At 39.2% G+C, this 21233-nt stretch overlaps 1 protein-coding gene across 1 annotated transcript in view; it reads right to left on the bottom strand.

Moving 5' to 3' along the window:
* Positions 1–2328: 2328 nt before the first annotated feature.
* Positions 2329–21233, bottom strand: part of LOC124140750 — a 39554-nt gene continuing 20649 nt past the window's right edge. Inside the window, exon 8 of the mRNA XM_046508468.2 lies at positions 2329–10603. Coding sequence (XP_046364424.2) covers positions 10584–10603 — 20 coding nt within the window. The 3' untranslated portion in view covers positions 2329–10583. The remainder of the gene's footprint in view (positions 10604–21233) is intronic.

The following is a 21233-nucleotide window of genomic DNA, read 5'->3' as shown; positions in this document are numbered from 1 at the left end:
GTCAGTGAGGATCTAACGTAAAAAGGAAGTTAACAGTTTGTGTACGGGCCAGACACTTACGATAAAGGGAGACAATTTAAGGGGAGGTCACTCTTGTATGACAATAGTTTCGTCGAAGTGTCATGTTCACTACAGTGAAGTATCAAGTGTTATGTTCACTGCAGTGAAATATGAAGTGTTATATTCACTGCAATGAAAATAGCACTTGTTCAACTTCAGAAAACAGAAGTATATAATAAACAATACATGTAAAACAACGGGTTTGATATGAGAACCTTGTAATTAGTTGCCTTTATAATCATATGTATGATGCTTGTTGTGCATTGTTGAGCACAGTAGTTCACTGTATGTAATGTATGATTCATACCGTTTCCGCCCGTGAAGATCCGGGGTAGAATAAGTCTTCAGCAACCCATGCTTGTCGTAAAAGGCGACTACGCTTGTCGTAAAAGGCGACTAACGGGATCGGGTTATCAGGCTCGCTGACTCGGTTGATTCATGTAATCCGTCCCAACTGCGTGGATCGATGCTCATGTTGTCAATCACTGGATTGTCTGGTCAGACTCGATTATTTACAGACCACCGTCATATAGCTGGGATATTGCTGAGTGCGGCGTTAAACAACAAACCAAACCAAAACCAAAATTCATATCGTTTCATGCGGCGGTTTACGGTTTTACAAGGCTTTTTGCTTTGACAGTTTGTTTACCTTCCCGCAGAGTTTTTTCACCCTTATATGTTTTTGCTTCTGATTACATAGGAAATCAACAGGTTGGTTTCAGGTTGCAATTATTTTCGGAAAAAATAATACGCCTGCATGATATAGTCACGATGTTGGCTTGAACAAAATAACATTCTGAACATACTTCAGATCTAAACCGGAAGTAACAACCCAAACCCAAACCCAGTTAACAAAAAGGAACCGTACACAAGAGTAATGAGTGAGTGAGTGAGTGAGTTGGGCAGCTTTTAACAGTATTCCAGTTATATCACGTAGTGGGAGGAAAGCCCAAAGTGATGCAGGTCTCAGACGTTCACCACTTTGGTGAAAACCACGAGCACGGGTATGGATTGAACATACAGTAAACTACGGTTATAACGAACACGCTTATAACGAACTGACGGATATAACGAACTTACTTTTTGGTCCCGACTATTTGCTGCAGTTATGCTGTATATATGCTTATAACGAACTACGGTTATAACGAACTAAAATTAGTAGTCCCTTTGAGTTCGTTATAACCGTACTTTACTGTAGTAACATTCTAATATTGCCTATGCAATAACGACTCTACCCTGGCCAGCAATGAGCCCAGATTTGAACCCCCTTGAACATGTTACGGATATTCTTGGGTGGCGCATACAGGCACGAGATCCTCCTGTACAAGATTTACGACAATTGGAAGCAGCATTGCATCAGGAGTGGTTGTTGTTAACCCATCAGCAGATCCAACATCTGACTGGAGGCATGAGACGTAGGGTGGAATGCGTCATCCGGGCACATGGCAGTTATACCCGCTACTGATCTGTTTCATGTGTCATGTCAAGTAGAGACTTTAAGGAACATTTTCACATGAAACATCAAACGTAACTCGTTTACTTAATCCTGCAGCTCCATACTTTTTTTTAGGTATTGTCTAAGGTCAAAAACAGTACCTGTGTTACCATGATGTTTTTGTCAGAAAATTTCAATCACAACTCACCAATATCGTCCTTATTTGTTGTCAAATGTTTGTTCTATCGGATGACATTGGTGTCGCCCAGCTCCTGTCGTCAGTCATCCCATGCCATGATTTTTGTCCTTTGTCTTGGTTCAGAAAAAGGGGTGTGCTTAACTTATTTCTTTGTGTATATCTTCCAGTAGAGTTCACGTATTGTTTCAAACAATAAATTTTGATCTCTTTACTCCGACCAGTGTACCAATCTGTTGTGAAAAGATGGAAGCTTTTATCCTAATGAGGAAACTTTTCATCGTTTTTATTTCAAACAAATCCTACACAGGGATTGTCTTTCCTTGGTCTTCAGGTCTCTTACGGGCAAAAACTAATGCCAAAACAAATTACCTGTGGCCGTTATGACGTTTTTGTTGTGGGCGTTATGACATTTTTTTTGCTGCTATGGGATAGAGCCGTTGTGACATTTTTCTGTGACTTTTTGACAGAGTTTTTTACCTGTATGGCTGCTTGTACCAGTTCACACAAATGCCGGTTTAATAGTTGTATCTCTAGTGAGATACAATGCCGCAGTTTAACATGGATACCCACTCAGGCTCAGCATACCGACTCCAACCAACCAGGGTCTGTTTCACAAACACAAGGAACACAAGTATACGTAAAAAGCACTTTATTGATTACAGATCTGTCTGAAGTTGCAACACTGTTGAAAATTGCAATTTCCAAAAAAGCAAATAGTAAATATTTCTCTCTGTGTTACTCATTCTGATCCTTACTTACACGAACGAAGAAACATTTTGTCGCATCAATAAAAGTTATTAATTTAGCATAAAATACCATCTTGTTTCGCATCGATAATAAAGCCTTATTTTTAATTGCTTGGTTTAAAGAACTAGTAAAGATACACTGCACTGTGTTCCAACTTAAAAACAGTTCGTAAATGTATTTAATTTTTTTGAAATTTTGGTCACTAGATCCCTAAACCAAGTAATAAAAAATAACACCTAAATATACTAATACTGAGCCATCTAGTTAACTGACTAAGTCTGATTACATCAGGTAAGAATGATATATATATATATATATATATACACATCACACACATTGCAACACAATAGTAATAAGTTGGTAATAAGAGTAACTGTATTAACATGATTAATATTGTGCCAATTCACAAATCCTTTCTGGTTAAAAATCATTTCGTGGAAATAATCTGACCCAGAAAGTGAAGGGTATCTGCATGCTCACACTGGTAAGGCACTGCAAATGAGAGACCAAATAAATGAATGCCATTAATCTTTCAAAACTCAAAGTTATGAGGGACTGGTCTCTAAACAATGAGTGCAAGAAATAAAGGATCCACCCTATCAGTGTAGCAGTAAACCTTATCTGCAGCAGACCGATGGATCCACCCTATCAGGGTAGCTGTACACCTTATCTGCAGCAGACCGATGGATCTACCCTATCAGTGTAGCACTACACCTTATCTGCAGCAGACCGATGGATCTACCCTATCAGTGTAGTACTACACCTTATCTGCAGCAGACCGATGGATCTACCCTATCAGTGTAGCACTACACCTTATCTGCAGCAGACCGATGGATCTACCCTATCAGTGTAGCACTACACCTGATCTGCAGCAGACCGATGGATCTACCCTATCAGTGCAGCACTACACCTTATCTGCAGCAGACCAATGGATCCACCCTAACAGAGTTGGAGGACACACCTGATCTGCAGCAGACCAAAGGATCTACCCCTTCTGTGTACGCAGACACATCTGATCCGCAGCAGACCAATAGATCCACCCCTTCTTTGTATGCAGACACACCTAATTCTGGCCATGTTCTGGCCAATAAGAAGCAACACAATGTGTAAAGAGTTTAACTAATACAATGATAATCTCAGGCAAAAAAGAACATATATGTTAAAAGATATTCAACAAGGTAAGCTTATACAGCACAAAAACAAAACGTCGGAAATTAGCACCGAAAACTAATTTAATTCCAGGGACATGTACATATAAGCAGACAATGAAACAACACGCACATAATATCTTCACATAAAAGCTGACAACAAGAATATCATTACTTGCGTAGTATATATAAAACTGTTACATGTTAACATGCTGAGTAAAGAAGTTTAAACATTTTCAAGCAGTGGGAACATAATTGATTGTTTATTGCCACACTCAGACGGCGATCTGTAAATAATTGAGTCCGGACACGACAATCCAGTGATTGACATCATGGACATCGATCCACACAATTTGGATACGATGACATGCATCAACCAAGTCAGCAAGCCTGACCACCCGATCCCGTTAATTGCCTCTTACGACAAGGATAGTCGCCCCTTACGGCAAACATGGGTTGCTGAAGATCTTTTCTATCCCGGATCTTCACAGGTCCGTGGGAACATAAAAACAGCCAGCAAGGAAAATGATCTCAAAAACTAAACCTTCTTTTTACAGCTTCATTTATCATACAATGATTTGGTCTTCAGCAACCCATGCTTAAAAGGCAACTATGCTTTTCGTAAGAGGTGACTAACAGGATCGGGTGGTCAGGCTTGCTCACTTGGTTGATGCATGTCATCACATCCTAAAAGCTTGGATCGATGCTCATTATGTCAATCACTGGATTTTCTGGTCCAGACTTGATTATTTACAGACCGTCATCATAAAGCTGGAATACTGCTGAGTGCGGCACTAAACAACAAACAACAAACAAACTACAATGATTTGGATAAGATATGCAAATTGTAAAAACGGAATATTTACTCTTTTGATTTTGTGATTCACGAATTAATATTAAAATATACATTTAAATTAAAATCTCCTTTGGAGTTTTTAACAAACGTCTGTCAAGGCAACGAAACAGCGCCAGTCAAATTTAATATGGATCTCAACTAAATATACTGAATAAAAAAAGCTAAGGATCATGAATATTTTGAGGGATACAATTTAAAAAAAACAACACCCAAAGATATTCATGATACTAACATTTTTGTTCAGTGAAGTTAGAATAGTTGTCTCAAAGACCAAATAATCATTTATCAACATCTGATGTCAGATTTAAACACGGGTAAACTGAAATATTTAGAAGATGCATTGCATGAATACGAAGCAATTTCTGCCAATGGAAGCACACACATATATGATTCCCATGTGAAATTTGTTCATTATGAAACTTTCTTAACCACAGAAATAGTTTGCGAACTACCAACATGTGCCTAGGCTTCCTTGTGAAGGTCATGCCCAAGAAGCAAATATATTTCTTCATCATCAGATTCGGTCACAGATATGTTCACTCAATTGTATCCTAACAACCATGTCTAAATATTTCTGTGGTTCACAATGAAACAAAGAAGACTACAATTTCTGTTATTCAATGTGGACATGATTGATGAAACCTGTCTCCAAGGGACACTATTCATAAACTGAACATTTCAAAATCTACAACATACATATTCAAGATATTTGTTCTTTCATACAAATACAGTCAATCTTGGATATTAACCTGGGAAAAATAAACATGAGAAAAATAATTTCCATGACACATTTGACCTTACCTGACCCAACACGAACCAAACTGATCTAGCTTCGCACAACCCCAACTGATCTGACATTAACTGACCTGACCCAATACGACCCAAATTGATGAGATTTTACCCGACCCAAACTGACTCGACACTAACTGACCTGACCCAACCTGATCCGACATTAACTGACCTGACCCAATCTGACCCATACTGATCTGACTTTCCCCACCCAACCTGACTCGACCTTAACTGACCTGACCCAACCTGACACAAATTAATGTGATTTTACCCGACCCAAACTAACTCGACCTTAACTGACCTGACCCAACCCAACCCAAATTAATGTGATTTTACCCGACCCAAATTAATGTGATTTTACCCGACCCAAATTAATGTGATTTTACCCGACCCAAACTGACTTGACATTGACTGACCTGACCCAACATGAAGTGATCTGAAAGGACCCAACCCAACATGAAGTGACCTGAAAGGACCTGACCTATATCCAAGGTTAACTGTACGGCACAAAAGAACAAGCACTTCGTGGCGGGGGATATAAAGATAAAAAAAACACATACCACCTGCCTGTCCATATCACATGGTTCTTTCTATACAGAATCTTAGCCAGGGTTTCTCTCTACTCATGATTACTGCCCTGCTAGCCTTTCAAACAAGTAATTCAACTGATTAGGCCTAAAATGATCTGATGATTTTACAGCATTCAAAATTTCCTGTCCATGATCACAATGTCAATAACATATACCATTTGGGTTGTATACTCCCAAGGGAGCTGAGAAAGAAATTTGAATAAACACTGATCTGTGAGCATAACTCAGTGGATTAATTCAGTGCATTACATATGTCCATTATTATTATTATAATTATTATTATTATTATTATTATTACTGTATTTCCCAAGCTGTATGAAAAAATTATACACATTATCACTGAACGATACATCTTCATAGATCAAGAACGAGAAGAATTATAATCTTGACAAGTAACATTAATCGTCTGCTAGTGAATAAACCTGTTTGGTTTGACAATCATTTGAACAATTCAGTCACACATAATTTCCTGTCAGTCGTTGATCCGTGGATTGGATTGTACCATTGAAGAGTTGTCTGTCCCCCTACAGTTGAAAATTTGTTTTTTTCAGACATTGGGCCCTGGTGAGAATCCCTGGCTAAAACTCAAACGTCAGTACATATAAACACAATACATACATCCTGTTTCGGTTGTATACTCCCCAGGGAGCTGAGAATGAAATTTGTGTGAACACTGATCTAATGTGCCTATAACATCTAGACTGTGGATCACACTCTGGTCCATGTCCCAGGACTAGTACTACTGAAATAGAGCACTATACGGAGGAGTTCAGTGTTTTTAAGGGGGATCCTTGATCACATCGTCAAATGTCTGTATTTTCTATTCTCCATTCAAATATGACAAATACCCTTGAGCCATTCACAAAACCAAAGCTTCATTTTGAGTCCAAGTTCGTCTTACTCGAGGCTGAAAATAGCTGTCCATTCAACAGTGATATCACCAGTGAGTGAGTGAGTGAGTTGGGTTTAACACCAATTTGAACAGTATTCCATTATGTTTTTGTTTGTTGTTTAATGCTGCAGTCAGCAATATTCGACCTATCATGAGCATAGATCCACATAATTGGGATAACATGACATGCATCAACCAAGTCAGTGAACGTGACCACCGGATCCCGTTTGTTGCCTCTTACGACAAGCATCGTCGCCTCTTTCAGCAAGCATGGGTTGCAGAAAACCTTTTCTACCCCGGATCTTCACGTGACAGAAGCCATGGTGGTGAACAGGTCAAGGGTATTTATCAGAACAGAATGGAGGTAATATACACTATATAATGGAGGATGTAAAGGAGGGAGAGCCTCTGTAACCTAGCAACAGGAACACAAAGCTTTTCCAGGCAGTCTTTTTCCATGAGACAATGCAATTACGCCAGTTTCAAAATAATATCAATTTTCAGTAGGACGTGCTTTTCACGACCAAATTTGCAAACAATCTTTAACCAGTCAGAAGGCTGTGGTGGGTACATTCTTATATTCAATATTGTCATGATCAATACATATATGTGGCATTTAGAAGCAGTAGCATCAATGAAGAATGAATTCGCTTCTGCACCTCAGCATCTCAATTCCACATTTCAGAAGAGACACAAGCACATTTATAATTTGATAAACATACCAACGTCTGTACCAAAACATTGCATTGAAATATTAAAAAGAAGATAAAATCCACCAGCCAATTCAGTGATCAAGTAGTCATAGAAGCTCAGTTATTTTTTCGCCGATTTTCCTCCTATTTTGTCTGTGTCATGGTACGGTAGACCAAATAGGCAAATTGATAGTCATGTTATTTAATGAATGTTCAACAGTATTCATGTGTGGCAGTACCAGTGGGATTCCCTCCTTTTAGTGATCTACAACTCAACAGAACATCTTCCAGTGACATCTATTTACACAGTACACAGCTATGTTACAGTATGAACATGTATGCATAATTTTACAACACTAGACACAAGTATTTATATCTGTTACAAGAACATAAGAAACTGGGGTCTGTTCCGTAAAGCGATCTTTGTTCTAAGTGACCATAAGTCTATGTAAAAGTGTAGGAGTTACGATCATCTTAGCTGAAAGATCACTTTGTGGAACAACGCCCTGAGTCCTATTGAACAAAGCGTCCTTAAGATCCACGACAATCTTAAGTCTATTTAGCATAGAAGTTATGGTGATCTTAGCGCAAAGATTACTTTGTAGAACAAGGCCCTACAGGATCAATTTGCACAAAGCAATCTTACTTCTGTGACTATCGTAAGTCTATGTTAAAGCGTGTCAGTTACAATCATCTTAGCGCTAAAATCACTTTGCAAAAGAAGGTCGTGCAGTGCCAATTTGCACAAAGCAATCAAACTCCAAGACAATCCTGTCTATGTTAAAGTACAGGACTTACGATCATCTTAGTGCTAAGATCACTTTGCAAAAGAAGGTCCTGCAGCACCAATTTGCACAAAGCAATCGTAAACTCCAAGACAATCCTGTCTATGTTAAAGTATAGGACTTACGATCATCTTAGTGCTAAGATCACCCTGTGGAACAAGGACCTGGTCATTTACAACAAGGGAAGGTAGATGGGGACAATCATGCAAGAAGCACCTCACTCATTGATAAAGTTTTGAGGGCCACACAAAACAATTTATTTGGATTAAGAGGAGCTAAAAATGGGCAAATTTGGGGGACTATCCCACTTTAACCCTATTGTAATTGACCATGTCCTTTCTCACACTGTGTAGAGTTCTAACCCGAGATTGCATCCTTACCAGCAAAGCACATTATCAAGGTTCACGATCATTGAGATAGGGTCAAGAAACACACTTTTAGGTTTAGTTTAGGTATTGAAAGGTTAATTGAAAAGTTTTTCATCACCATTTAGGCCTTGGAATAATTTTCAGGGTGATCAATATTCTTTTTTTGGTCCAGTACAAAAAAACTGACTTGATATTTCTACCACTAATGGCAAAACTGCCCACATTTTAATGTGAGAATGGTCTTTCAACATATTAATTTCATGTCAGAGAAGAGAACAAAATGAAAGAGTCTATTAAACTGTCCTTTTTGGAATTTATCAAGCATTTGATGAGAAAAATTATAAAAACAATTCATAATTTTATTTTTTTGGATTGAATTTTGGTGTTATGCCATATGTCGTTTTTTCAAAATCTTCATATTACCAGGCACGCCTCAATAAATGGCGATTAGTTGCAATATTGCTATGCAGCTTAAAGCAATATTTACTCACTCACTCACAAAAATAAAAAATAAAAAAAATAAATGGACATAATCACAATCTGACTTGAGGTCAGTGTTTTTAATTGCTGCCATGACAAACAAATACCAATCCTCTGCCTAGTGAAGACACCGTTCAAGGTCATAGATACTGACTGGATAAAAAGGAATGTCTATGCATGCAGTACTCAAGGGTTTTCAAGAAAAAAAACTTATGCTGAACACCAGCACATCAAGTGAGTGAGTGAGCGAGTATGGTTTTACGCCGCTTTTAGCAATATTCCAGCAATATCACCTCGGGGGACACCAGAAATGGGCTTCACACATTGTACCCATGTCGGGAATCAAACCCGGGTCTTCTGCGTGACGAGCGAACGCTTTAACCACCAGGCTACCCGACCGCCCCAGCACATAAAGTGAATACAGCTAGTTAAACATGGATTGGTGTTGAAGGTAAGACACTGACTTGATTTCATGCTCTTCGTGGGTTCTTTTACACTTTCAAGTAGCCGTGGAATATTTCAAGTAATATTTGTCCTTCGAAAATGGCTACTCTTCCCTGGCTTGTCTACACTGCAATGCCCTAAACCAACCGTCCTAGAAAAGAAATAATGATTTATGTAAACTTTACGTACAACCACTTCCATGTACAAATGCAAATGCAAAATAATAAAAAAATATCATTTACAAATAACATTAGAAAGAAACTTCAGAAATACAATTTCAGTGGCAGAAAACAGATAACTAATTTGCTACTATGAGAAGGATGAAAAGAAAAAGACAGTAAAGTTGGAAACACCAAATGATATTTATTCAGCTAAGAGTGAGTGAGTGAGCTTTTAGTGAGCTTTTAGCAATATTCCAGCAATATCACGGCGGGGGATACCAGAAATGGGCTTCACACATTGTACCCATGTCGGGAATCGAACCCGGGTCTTCGGCGTGACGAGCGAACGCTATTCAGCTAAGAGGCATGCAGATAGTGAAAACCTGTTGTTCTGACACCATGACTGAAGCAACATGCCAAATACGCAGTCCCCCAAGAAATTTAGCTTAATGATAAAAAATGAGGACAATGTCCACAAAAACCTCAAATCTAAACACTTGAAATTATGACATATGCATAAAAAAGATGTGATTCCAAATTCAGGAATTTCACATTTTTTTCCTTTTCTCCAAAGTGGCAATTAGTGTGTAACATTTTGCACAGGTTTTATACGTGAACTTTCTATGGTAGGTCTGACATTTTAACATAGTGGTAGGCTTGGCATAGTACTACAGCTACAGTTATTTATTTAACTGGATTTAGATGTCCGAAAGACAGAAGCACAATCTGACGTTATCATTTTATTTCGTTTCTTTCAAATTTGTTTTCCTATTGGCGAAGTTGACATTGTTTCACCTTGGACATGTGTTTGAGCTTTAAGATGCCCAAAGGGTGAGAACTCTGCACAAGATGATAAAATAATAGCTGTTTGAAACAGATAAAGTTGTTTTGCTTGTTGGAATTTATTTATATGTTACAAGTAGAGATGCTGAATCTGTTAAACCCCAACCGTTGCAACTGAAAATTAATAAAAATCATCATTCACTCAATTTTGTCTTTGCGCCTGCTCAAGGAATATAGATTTTATTTTTCTGAAAAAAAAAGTAAGGCCCAGACCAGAATATGTTTATCATCCAAATGACCAGGAAACCCCATTTTCTTTTTCTCGTGGGTGGATTAAAACACTTTATCAGTCATTGGAACATGATTTAGACATGGAAAGGTAACTCTTCCATTAAAATCCAGACGAACAGACATCCACATCTTTAATCAAACAAAAGCCAAAGTTAGGGATCACTCTGAAAGAGTGAGTTGGGTTTAGCGCCGCTTTTAACAGTATTCCAGTTATATCATGGCATGTCAGCTTAATGTGTTAGGAAAGCCCGAAGTGATGCAGGTGTCAGACGTTTACCACTTCAGTGAAACCCACAAGCACAGGTATGGTGCTGACAAACCTAGAAACATAATCGGGGCGAACCGGCATTCGAACCCACAATTATAGGTTTCTGGCGAGCCCAAGGGACGCAACTTTGCACAGCAAATAGCGGCTCCTTAGATGACTGGGCCACCCGTGCGCCCTCACTCTGAAAGAAAATCCTCATAAAACACACCAGTGGCTATGACCTGCCTGAAGACATGACACAGTTTTTAAACTTTTCATTGGATATGACCTTCCAAACCAGGATGTATGTATTGTGCTTATCGTACCTTACTGAACAATCTGGATTTCACTTAACATGGGTTCATGCATGAGTGGAAATATTAGACTGCAAACTAACATTGACAAAACAAAAAAGTGTTTCTTGTAAATTATTGGTCCAAGCATTTCTGACATCGCTACCCCATCGCCAAAACTGACAGTGAATCAACCGAAAGCCTACCCCATCGCCCCGACTGACAGTGGGGAAAGCAAAAGGCTACCCCATTGTCCCTAATGACAGTGAATCAACCAAAAGGCTTCTCCATTGCCACCACATGAAAAAAGTCAGTGTTTTTTTTGGACCAACAATTTCCATTGTTTTGCAAAAAGCAACAACCATGCACTGATTCTATTTCCTTCAAAACATACAAGTATTGACACAAAAAATAAAACAAGTGTTTAATATCCATCCATTTGCCTGCGTAATATTCTCAAGCAAAGAAAGATGTCATTTTGACTTTTTTTCTTTTCTTTTGACTGCTCCATTTGATGGAGCTGACAAACACACACAATAACAAGAATGACCAAACTGCGACAAAATCTTCAAGGCCCCAAATATACAAAGATGAACCAAAACACAATACATGAATGCTATATTTTGTGTCGCATGTCTTAAAGTAAAAAGGGATTGACAAATTCATTCCTTCACTTGAATACTAAACATATATAATGTATGGTCTTAAAAGTTTTGATCTTCGGTATTAAAATAGCATCATGTTAACTATTGAAATGATAGGAACATGTTCAACTGTATCCATTAGTGTGGATAGGGAACAGTTACCATGGTTACTGGACACAGGCAATCCCTACCCTCACTAGCCCAATCTCATTAAAATCAGATCTTAGTTCTCACTGCCGCTAAACAAAGATCTGAGGACATCCCATTACGGGTCACGTCAGATGACCTTTCGTGAACTCTGACCGACCAATGGAATAACTGACAAGAAGATGATATTAGCCAATCAGAAGACAGCTCTCTCGTGCTTTACGGCACTAATTTCAAATAGGCGACTACGCTTCAAAACATATTTTGACAAATTCTCACTTATAAATTTGAAACCTGAACAAAAGAACATTCTCGAATAGCTAATATATGGTCTAGATTGTATAGATTCAGTCGTTAAGCCCGTAACTATCGTTCAATTTACCCCGTTTTAATGTTTTCGGGGCTGCATGATTAGAAATCACATTCCGACTGTCACTTTCATGATCTGGTAAGCGACGCTCTGCTTTGTCGGATGAAAGGTCGTTCTGACGTGACCCCAAATGGGATGTCCTCAGATCTTTGTTTCGCGACAGTGAGAACTAAGATCTGATTTTAATGAGATTGTCACTAGTCCCACCCATGATGCTGTATGTCATGACATGATACTATGCAGCATAGTTACGATCAGTTTGTGAAACAGGGTTATCTGCCCTATTTGACAAAGCAAACGAACCGAACAGTTGCGAGTCAGTATTAAAGCATATGAATTATGAGTCGTTGGCACGATCAGTTTGTGAAACAGGGTTATCTGCCCTACTTGACAAAGCAATCGTAACCAGTAAGTCGTGAGTGAATATTAAAGTATATGATTTATGATTTGTAGTTACGATCAGTTTGAAAAACCAAGTCTTTGGTCAAATTATCAAAGCAATCATAACAGAACAACAGCTGATAAGAACATATTGGGATGTCTTCATGAGAGCCACATGATAAAAACCGTATTTGACGTAATAAGCGCCCCGCTCTAATAAGCGCCCACGGCAATATTTACTAATATATTGGCTAGTGAACAATCCCAGTAAGCACCCTTTCCAATTGATCAATGTGCACAAGACTTATTTATTTGCGTACAATATGCACTAATGTGTTATATGCACCCTTCATGTGGGCAATTAAATTCTGGAAAAATACATCTTTTGTATATAAACATTTAAAGCTGTCAGCATAAACCACAAAATTTATCTTTCAACCAAAATAATATTCTAATAAGAGCCCCTATTTCTTATTTTGAGAGCGCCCTGTGCGCTTATAACGTCAAATACGGTATGTCAAGAAATGATGCCATGCCGCACACAGCAGATACACATTAAGCAACAGCAATGTAGTAAAGCCAGACACCATCTTACACAGCAATTGTTGAGATAGTTGGAAGCTTATGTGAAAGTATACATGAGGCGTAGCTACAGTTGGTTTGATATTCAAAACCCCATGTCACAAAGTGGTCACACACTATGGTAAAGTATATGTGTTGTGTCAGTTGTAACTGCAATCACTTCATTCAACAGGGTCCAGGGTCCAGGGCCCATTGGTCCAAGCAATCGTAACAGTACAGCAATTGTGAGCCAATGTTAATGTGAATGATTTACGACAGTCGTGGTTACGATCGGTTTGTAAAACAGGTGAAGGGCCTCATTTGTCCAGAAAATAGTAACAGTACAACAGTTATCAGCCAATGTTTTAAAGTATATGATTTACGACAGTCGTAGTTACGATCAGTTTGTAAAACAAGGTCACTTGCCCTATTTGAGAAGGCAATCATAACAAAACAGTTATGAATTAAGATAGTCGTAGTTACGATCAGTTTATAAAAATGGGGTCGATGGCCTCATTTGACAAAGCAATTGTAACAGTACATCAGTTGTGATCCAATGTTTTAAAGTATATGAATTATGACAGTCGTAGTTATGATCAGTTTGTGAAACACGATCACATGCCCTAATTGAGAAGGCAATCATAACAAAACAACAGTCATGAATTACGACAGTCGTAGTTACGATCAGGTTGTAAAACATCTGTACAAGCATTTGACAACCCGATAGCAACAGTACAGCAGTCAGTCAGTAAACTAATGTTAATGTTTAAGTACATAAGAGTTACGACGATCGTAGCTATGACCACTTTGTGAAACAGGGTCCGGGGCGGCATCCTAAGTTTTTTTGTTTTTGTTTTTTGTTTTTTTTAGCATCCTAACTTTCAGGCCAGATATGTATTTCACTCAAATAACGACAGTGAACCGCTTAATAGTATCACAGACTCACAAGCACACCAGGCCCTCCATTGTACAAACACAGACACGTACACTCCTTCAATAATGACCACCTAGCAATGGACATACATTACATTACTAAGCTGCTAATGATCCATATGCTCGGATTGAAATCTGCAGAAAACTTTTGGACAGAACTTTTGATATGCTTTCAGCAGATCTTAATTAAAGCTGAACCAGGAGGTCTAATAAGAGAGTCTACTCGACAATGTCTGGATGCTTCTCTACTAGACTCTAACATCTGTTGTCTCTAAGTGTAGTCGACAGAGTCCAGATAGAATCTAGCTGACTCCAACTTCTGTCAAAGTGTAGTCGACAGAGTCCAGATAGAGTCTAGCTGACTCCAACTTCTGTCAAAGTGTAGTCGACCGAGTCCAGATAGAGTCTAGCTGACTCCAACTTCTGTCAAAGTGTAGTCGACCGAGTCCAGATAGAGTCTAGCTGACTCCAACTTCTGTCAAAGTGTAGTTGACAGTGTCCAGATAGAGTCTAGCTGACTCCAACTTCTGTCAAAGTGTAGTTGACAGTGTCTAGACAGTCAGTCAGACTCAAACATCCAAGTCTACTCAGTAGTCTACACAGAATCCAGTAGGCTCAAACATCCAAGTCTACTTGGTAGAGTCTACTCAGAATCCAGTAGACTCAAACATCCAAGTCTACTCCTTTTAGTCTACTCAGAATCCAGTAGACTCAAACATCTGCCAAAGTCTACTCAACAGAGAGACAATCCAGTTGACTCAAAGACCTGTCTAAATCTCCTGGGTGCTGTCGTACAAAGCGATCTTAGCACCAAGGTGATCGTAACTCCCTATACCTTAACATAGACTAAGCACAACCCTAGCGCTAAGGTTGTTTTGTACAACGGTACCCTGGTCAGCTTCTAGACAGAGTCCACTAAACTAAAAAAAACCATTTGGCACTGTCTACCAGCACTGGGAGTATCAGGAGTGAGTGAGTGAGTGAGTGAGTGAGTTAGGTTTAACGCCGCTTTTAACATTATTCCAGTTATATTGCGGCGTGTCAGCTTAATGTGGGAGGAAAGACGAAGTGATGCAGGTCTCAGACGTTTACCACTTCGGTGAAACCCACGAGCACGGGTATGGTGCTGACAAACCTAGAAACATAATCGGGGCGAACCGGCATTCGAACCCACAATCATAGGTTTCTGGCGTGCCCAAGGGACGCAACTCTGCACAGCGAATCGCGGCGCCTTAGACGACTGGGCCACCCGTGCCCCCCGTAGCGCTAAGCTTGTTTTGTACAACGGCACCCTGGTCAGCTTCTAGACAGAGTCCACTAAACTTAAAAAAAACATTTGGCACAGTCTACCAGCACTGGGAGTATCAAGCAGGAGGTACAAGGAGGTAATGTAAGAATATACGGAGGCACACATGCATCAGCTGCAGGCTACGATGACGCACGCATGCACTCCTTGCGTTACATGACGGGGACGACGCATGCAATCACGCACTCCTTGAGTTACATGACGGGGACGATGCATGCACACGTTACAACTTCTCAACTTCATGCTCATCATGGGGGATCGATTGGCCTGAAAAAGGTGGAAAATTCCGGCATGTTACCATGGAAACAGGTATGCTTGATGCACAAAGGTTACACAGTGTTAAATGAAGATGTTAGTTAGAGGAGACCTACATCACTGATTGATATGCTTAAGGATCAATAAGACAGGTGGAACGTCTTCTGTTTTATGCACTGTCTGAAATAACGGCCTGTCTGCCTGCCCATGGCTGGTAACTTTTCTGTAGGGCTCCACCTGCCTGACTATCTGGCAGATAATTTTAAGTGAGTGAGTGAGTATGGTTTTACGCCACTTTTAGCAATATTCCAGCAATATCACCTCGGGGGACACCAGAAATGGGCTTCACACATTGTACCCATGTCGGGAATCGTACCCAGGTCTTCGGCGTGACGAGCGAACGCTTTAACCACTAGGCTACCCGACCACCCCAGATAATCTTAAGACTATGGGTACTTAAAACTTAGTTTAATTATAACTCCTTGTAGATTCTCAAGTGGTTGTTTGCTTTCTTTCAGCTGAATCCATACGCAAATTTTCAATCATTGTAATGTCTGAATGGGGGAAGGTAACTTTGAAAATAGGCAGGCAACATCTAAGGGTAAAATTATTTAAAAGATGGTTGTATGTGACCGTCTTGCTCATGACATAATTCTTTGATTGTAACAACTTGATAATTCATAAAAGGTCAAGTCCATATATATTACAAAATGAATTTTTTCGATAATAGAAAATGTTTCTCACCTTAAAATGAATTACCGTATTCGACGTAATAAGGGCCCCGCTCTAACAAGCGCCCACGGCGATATTTGCTAATATATTGGCTAGTGCACAATCCCAATTAGCACCCTTTCCGATTGATCAATGTACACAAGACTTATCTATTCACGTATAATACGCACTTGTGTGCTATATGCACTCTTAATTATGGGCAATTAAATTCTGGAAAAATATATCTGTCGCATATAAACATTTCAGGCTGTCAGCATAAACCATGAAATTTATTTTTCAATTCTGTTTTTTTCCACCAAAAGAATATTCTAATAAGAGCCGCCTTTTTCTAATTTTGAGAGCGCTCTGGGCGCTTATTACGTCGAATACGGTTATTCAACACTACCATCTTCGACGTTACGAGCCAACGCTTTAACCACTAGGCTACCCCACCGCCCCTAACTCCACTCTGAACAGTGTTTCAGCTACCTCACAGCGTGTCAGATTAACGTGGGAGGAAAGCCTGAAGAATGTCTACCACTTTGACGAAACCCTCGAGCACAAATGAGGAGCTGACAAACCTAGAAACAAACATGGGATTTGAACCCAGAATGGAAGGATTCTGGTAAGTAGTGGAGTCACCCTCAGAAAGTGTTTTGGGAGTAGTGCAACTTTACTGTACACCTGTGGGGATTCCAGGTTAGTCGCAGGGAATGCAATGGATCGGTGGTCAGGCTCGGTTGATAACATGTCATCGTATCCAGATGTGTTGATTACTGAATTGTCTTGTCCGAACTAGATTATTTATAGGCCGCAGTGCATACAGCCGGAATATTGCTGAATGCCGTGTTAAACAAACGAAGAAACAAACAAACAAACTAAACTCTTTGGTAAAGCCAATGCCATTAGGTTTGGTGCTGACAAAACATGGATCATAACCCAAACCAACAATGACTGGATCCTGACATAACAAAGGGACACAACCCTACTCAGGGAGCCATTTTGCCTTAAACTACTGTTTCCCCTAATTGGCCACATTTAACTTCACACCAAAAACACTGAAAGAACAACAGCTCTGTAAGTGTTGCGTGGTTCTCCTGTTGTTAATTTAATAATTTTATAATTTTTGAAGAAAAAAGACGCAAATATGTAAGGGCTAATTTTGAGATTCAGGGAACATATACATCAACTTCACTAGCAGACGAGGAGGATGGAGTGCATCCTCTCTTCTGAAACTGTTAATATGTGGATACGAAACTTCCCATGGAATACGAAACTGCCCTCTATGCTTTGGGAATGACTTTACGGTGGCCATCTTGGTTTACTTTAGGCTGGCAGATGAGTGACAACATGTATGAGTGCAGGAGATGTATTGTGGTGGCTGATGAATACTAGTACATAAGAAGAAACTGTGTCTGTCTATTTTAAAAGAAATACCTACATATATCATTAGAGGCCCACGTAAATGTTCTTGTTCACCCCTCTCTAACCCCTACTTTCAGATAAGTTTGAAATATTATGATAGCAACATCAAACAGTGATTTCCTTTGTTGCCTGTCAGTTAGTTCAGATTAAGGGAACATGATACTAAAAGCAGCAGTGTTAAATGCAAGTATGAATTGGTTAATATTCCTGACAACTAACTATGCCATGGTAACCACAAATCCTCTTGGAGTTGAGCTCAACTGGTTCTTGCCAGCTTTCATTTCTTCCCTACCGATGAATATCCAAACAATCTCATTAAAATCAGATCTTAGTTTTGCTATCGCTAAACAAAGATCTGAGGACATCCCATTAGGGGCACGTCAGACCGACCTTGCGCGAATTTTGACCGACCAATGGAAGGACTGACAAGAAGTCGACATTAGCCAATCAGAAGGCAGCTTTTTCGTGCTTTATGGCACTAAATTCAAATTGGCGACTACGCTTCGAAACATATTTTGACAAATTCTTGATTAAAAATTTGAAACCTGAACAAAAGAACATTCTGGAATGGCAAATATATGGTCTAGATTGTATGGATTCAGTCGTTAAACCTGTAACTAACGTTCGGAATACCCCATGTGTTTAAGTTTTCGGGGTTGCATGATGAGAAATCACATTCCGACTGTCACTTTCATGATCTGGTAAGCGACGCTCTGATGGGTCGGATGAAAGGTCGTTCTGACATGACCCCTAATGGGATGTCCTCAGATCTTTGTTTAGCCGCAGCAAAAACTAAGATCTGATTTCAATGAGATTGATATCCAAATAGCTCAATCTCATTAAAGTCAGAACTGTTACTCAACATTTCACAATCAGCTAGTTTTCATCTCCCCGAGGCAAAGGAATTACCTGACTATATAAGTCCAGTTTCCACCCTTGCTGAACTAGGCTGAAATTATGGGGTTATACTTTGGCTGGACTAACGAGTCTATGCAAAGTCCAATCAAAATCGTGTAATAAAATCGGCATATGATTCGTAAACTGCCGTGTAGTTTCCGTTGATTGCAGGATTTGCAAAGCATGTGTACCATCAACAAACACGCTGTCAACAGAATTTTTTCAAATCTTTTCATATTTTTAATCAAGGTGCTCCCATGATTTGATGCAATTCGCAAAGTAAACCCGTCTTATTACAAAATAGATCTAAGATAGATTGTCTTCCCTGGCTGCGACCATTTTGTTTAAAGCAAATGCAAGAGATATGACCCCAATACATATTGCGATATGTATCGCAAACAGCTATCCATACTGTGATACACTGCAATGTGAATTATGTGCCTGTACGCCAACCCTAATTAATATAGACTGACTTGATGTGTATTAACTATTCAAATCCAGGTAAATCACTATAGAAACAAGTGTATTCTAGGCCCTGCAGTTTATTAGGGGACAGTTACTTAAATATGAATAATTGTTTGTTCTTTCACTATAATGATACAAGACCGCCTCCACTGTGTAGTGGAGTGTTTGCTCAGATAGCAGTCATGGTACGATTTTCTGATTGTGTCATACCTAAATGGTAAAAGATGGTACTTTTTATTTCCTTGCCTGGAATTTGTTCCATAACTACATCAGCTAACAGGAATGGCAGGATAGTAGACAGCCAAACAACAGCCAATGCACCAGTTATTACTCAACAGGTCTTGAAATCGGTTGAGCCAAAAAACACAACAGAAGCCTATCAAAATGAAAAAAAATCCACAAAAACACAGCAAAGATTTTAGTGCACTGGCTTTCAGAAAACAATAAATAGAGCCAATCCAAAAACAAAAGCAAAAATAAATTCCTAAAACTAATCTTACCACTGGCATAAATTGTGTATGACTAGAGGTCTGATTCAGAGTTACCTCCCTTGACAAAAAAAATAAATTTATTATCACAATGGCGAACCAGATAAAATAAACATGCATACATATTTACAAACAAGAATGTAGAAACTCATCACCTCAATATCACACATTTCAAACATCAAACAGAGCATTGCAAGTTATATTAAGACCAGAAACGAGCACTCAACATGCTCAACAAACACATGGTGAGAGACCATCTTGAATATACATGCACAATTAACACATGACTACTTGTTTGATGCGCACACATAAATTTCTAGTCTTATTTAACTTATCACGAAAACATTTGGAGACTTTGTAGTATTATTTACATCTGAATGAGGTATTCAAAAGTATAAATAAAGAAGTATTGATAATAAAAGCTGACCTGTCTTGTGAACTTGGTAATACCAGGGTATGAAACTCCCCAAATTTCAGCCAGACCACAGGACTGGCTAGCTGAAATACTTGCCAGCCCTGACCAAAACCTGCCTGCCCACTATAATCATATGTTTCTCAGGATAAGCTAACAGGGTTTCTTTTTGGTTACATTTTATCATTCATCTTTACATGTGAATTAATGCTTATCATTGGGAAATATTTTGAATATTTTCACATATGAAATATAACCTGACCGTCGGGCAGGGGGATTTGAAAATCTGGCAGCCCGAGTTGAAATCAACCCGTCTCGGACGGTCGGGCAGGCAGGTATTTCGAACACTGGTAATACTCTTGATACTTTATACATCAAATGGGGCAGACACCATATTTGTCCATAATAACCATGCTAGTTGATATGATTTGCTAAATATCTACAACTTAAGTCTTCCAAACAATGCAAGGAAGCTGAGATTCATTCCGACAGTACTTGAATCTCAAATTTTCTACCATTAACATAAGGGTTATTAAAAACATCCTTTGACTTTCATGCTTAATTTCAAACACTGCCACTAGATTGCTGATATCAAGAGTTTAGTGGAAGTGTGTCAATAACCTTTAACACATCAGCATCAGAAATTGGCACCAGTCTTGTAGTCGTTGCCAAACTGCCCAATAGTAAGGTACCAAAGGTGCTCGTAGAAATGTGCCATTTTTAAAGGTTTTGCTGTCATTATACGAACTAGTGGACTAAGAATGTTAGTTTCTACCCCTGCATAGCTACACAACTTCTCATAGGGATAATCAGATAGGTTGGTTGGTTAGTTTGTTGTTTAACGCCGCACTCAGCAATTTTCCAGCTATATGACGGCGGTCTGTAAATAATCGAGTCTGGACCAGTCAATCCAGTGATTGATAACATGAGCATTGATCCACACAATTTGGATTGATGACGTGCATCAACCAAGTCAGC

This window comes from Haliotis rufescens, unplaced genomic scaffold, assembly GCF_023055435.1.
Source record: "Haliotis rufescens isolate VD_foot unplaced genomic scaffold, xgHalRufe1.0.p SCAF_60, whole genome shotgun sequence".
Lineage (NCBI taxonomy): Eukaryota > Metazoa > Mollusca > Gastropoda > Lepetellida > Haliotidae > Haliotis > Haliotis rufescens.
The sequence above is the reverse complement of the archived record's forward strand: the minus strand, read 5'-3'. Positions and strand labels throughout refer to the sequence as shown.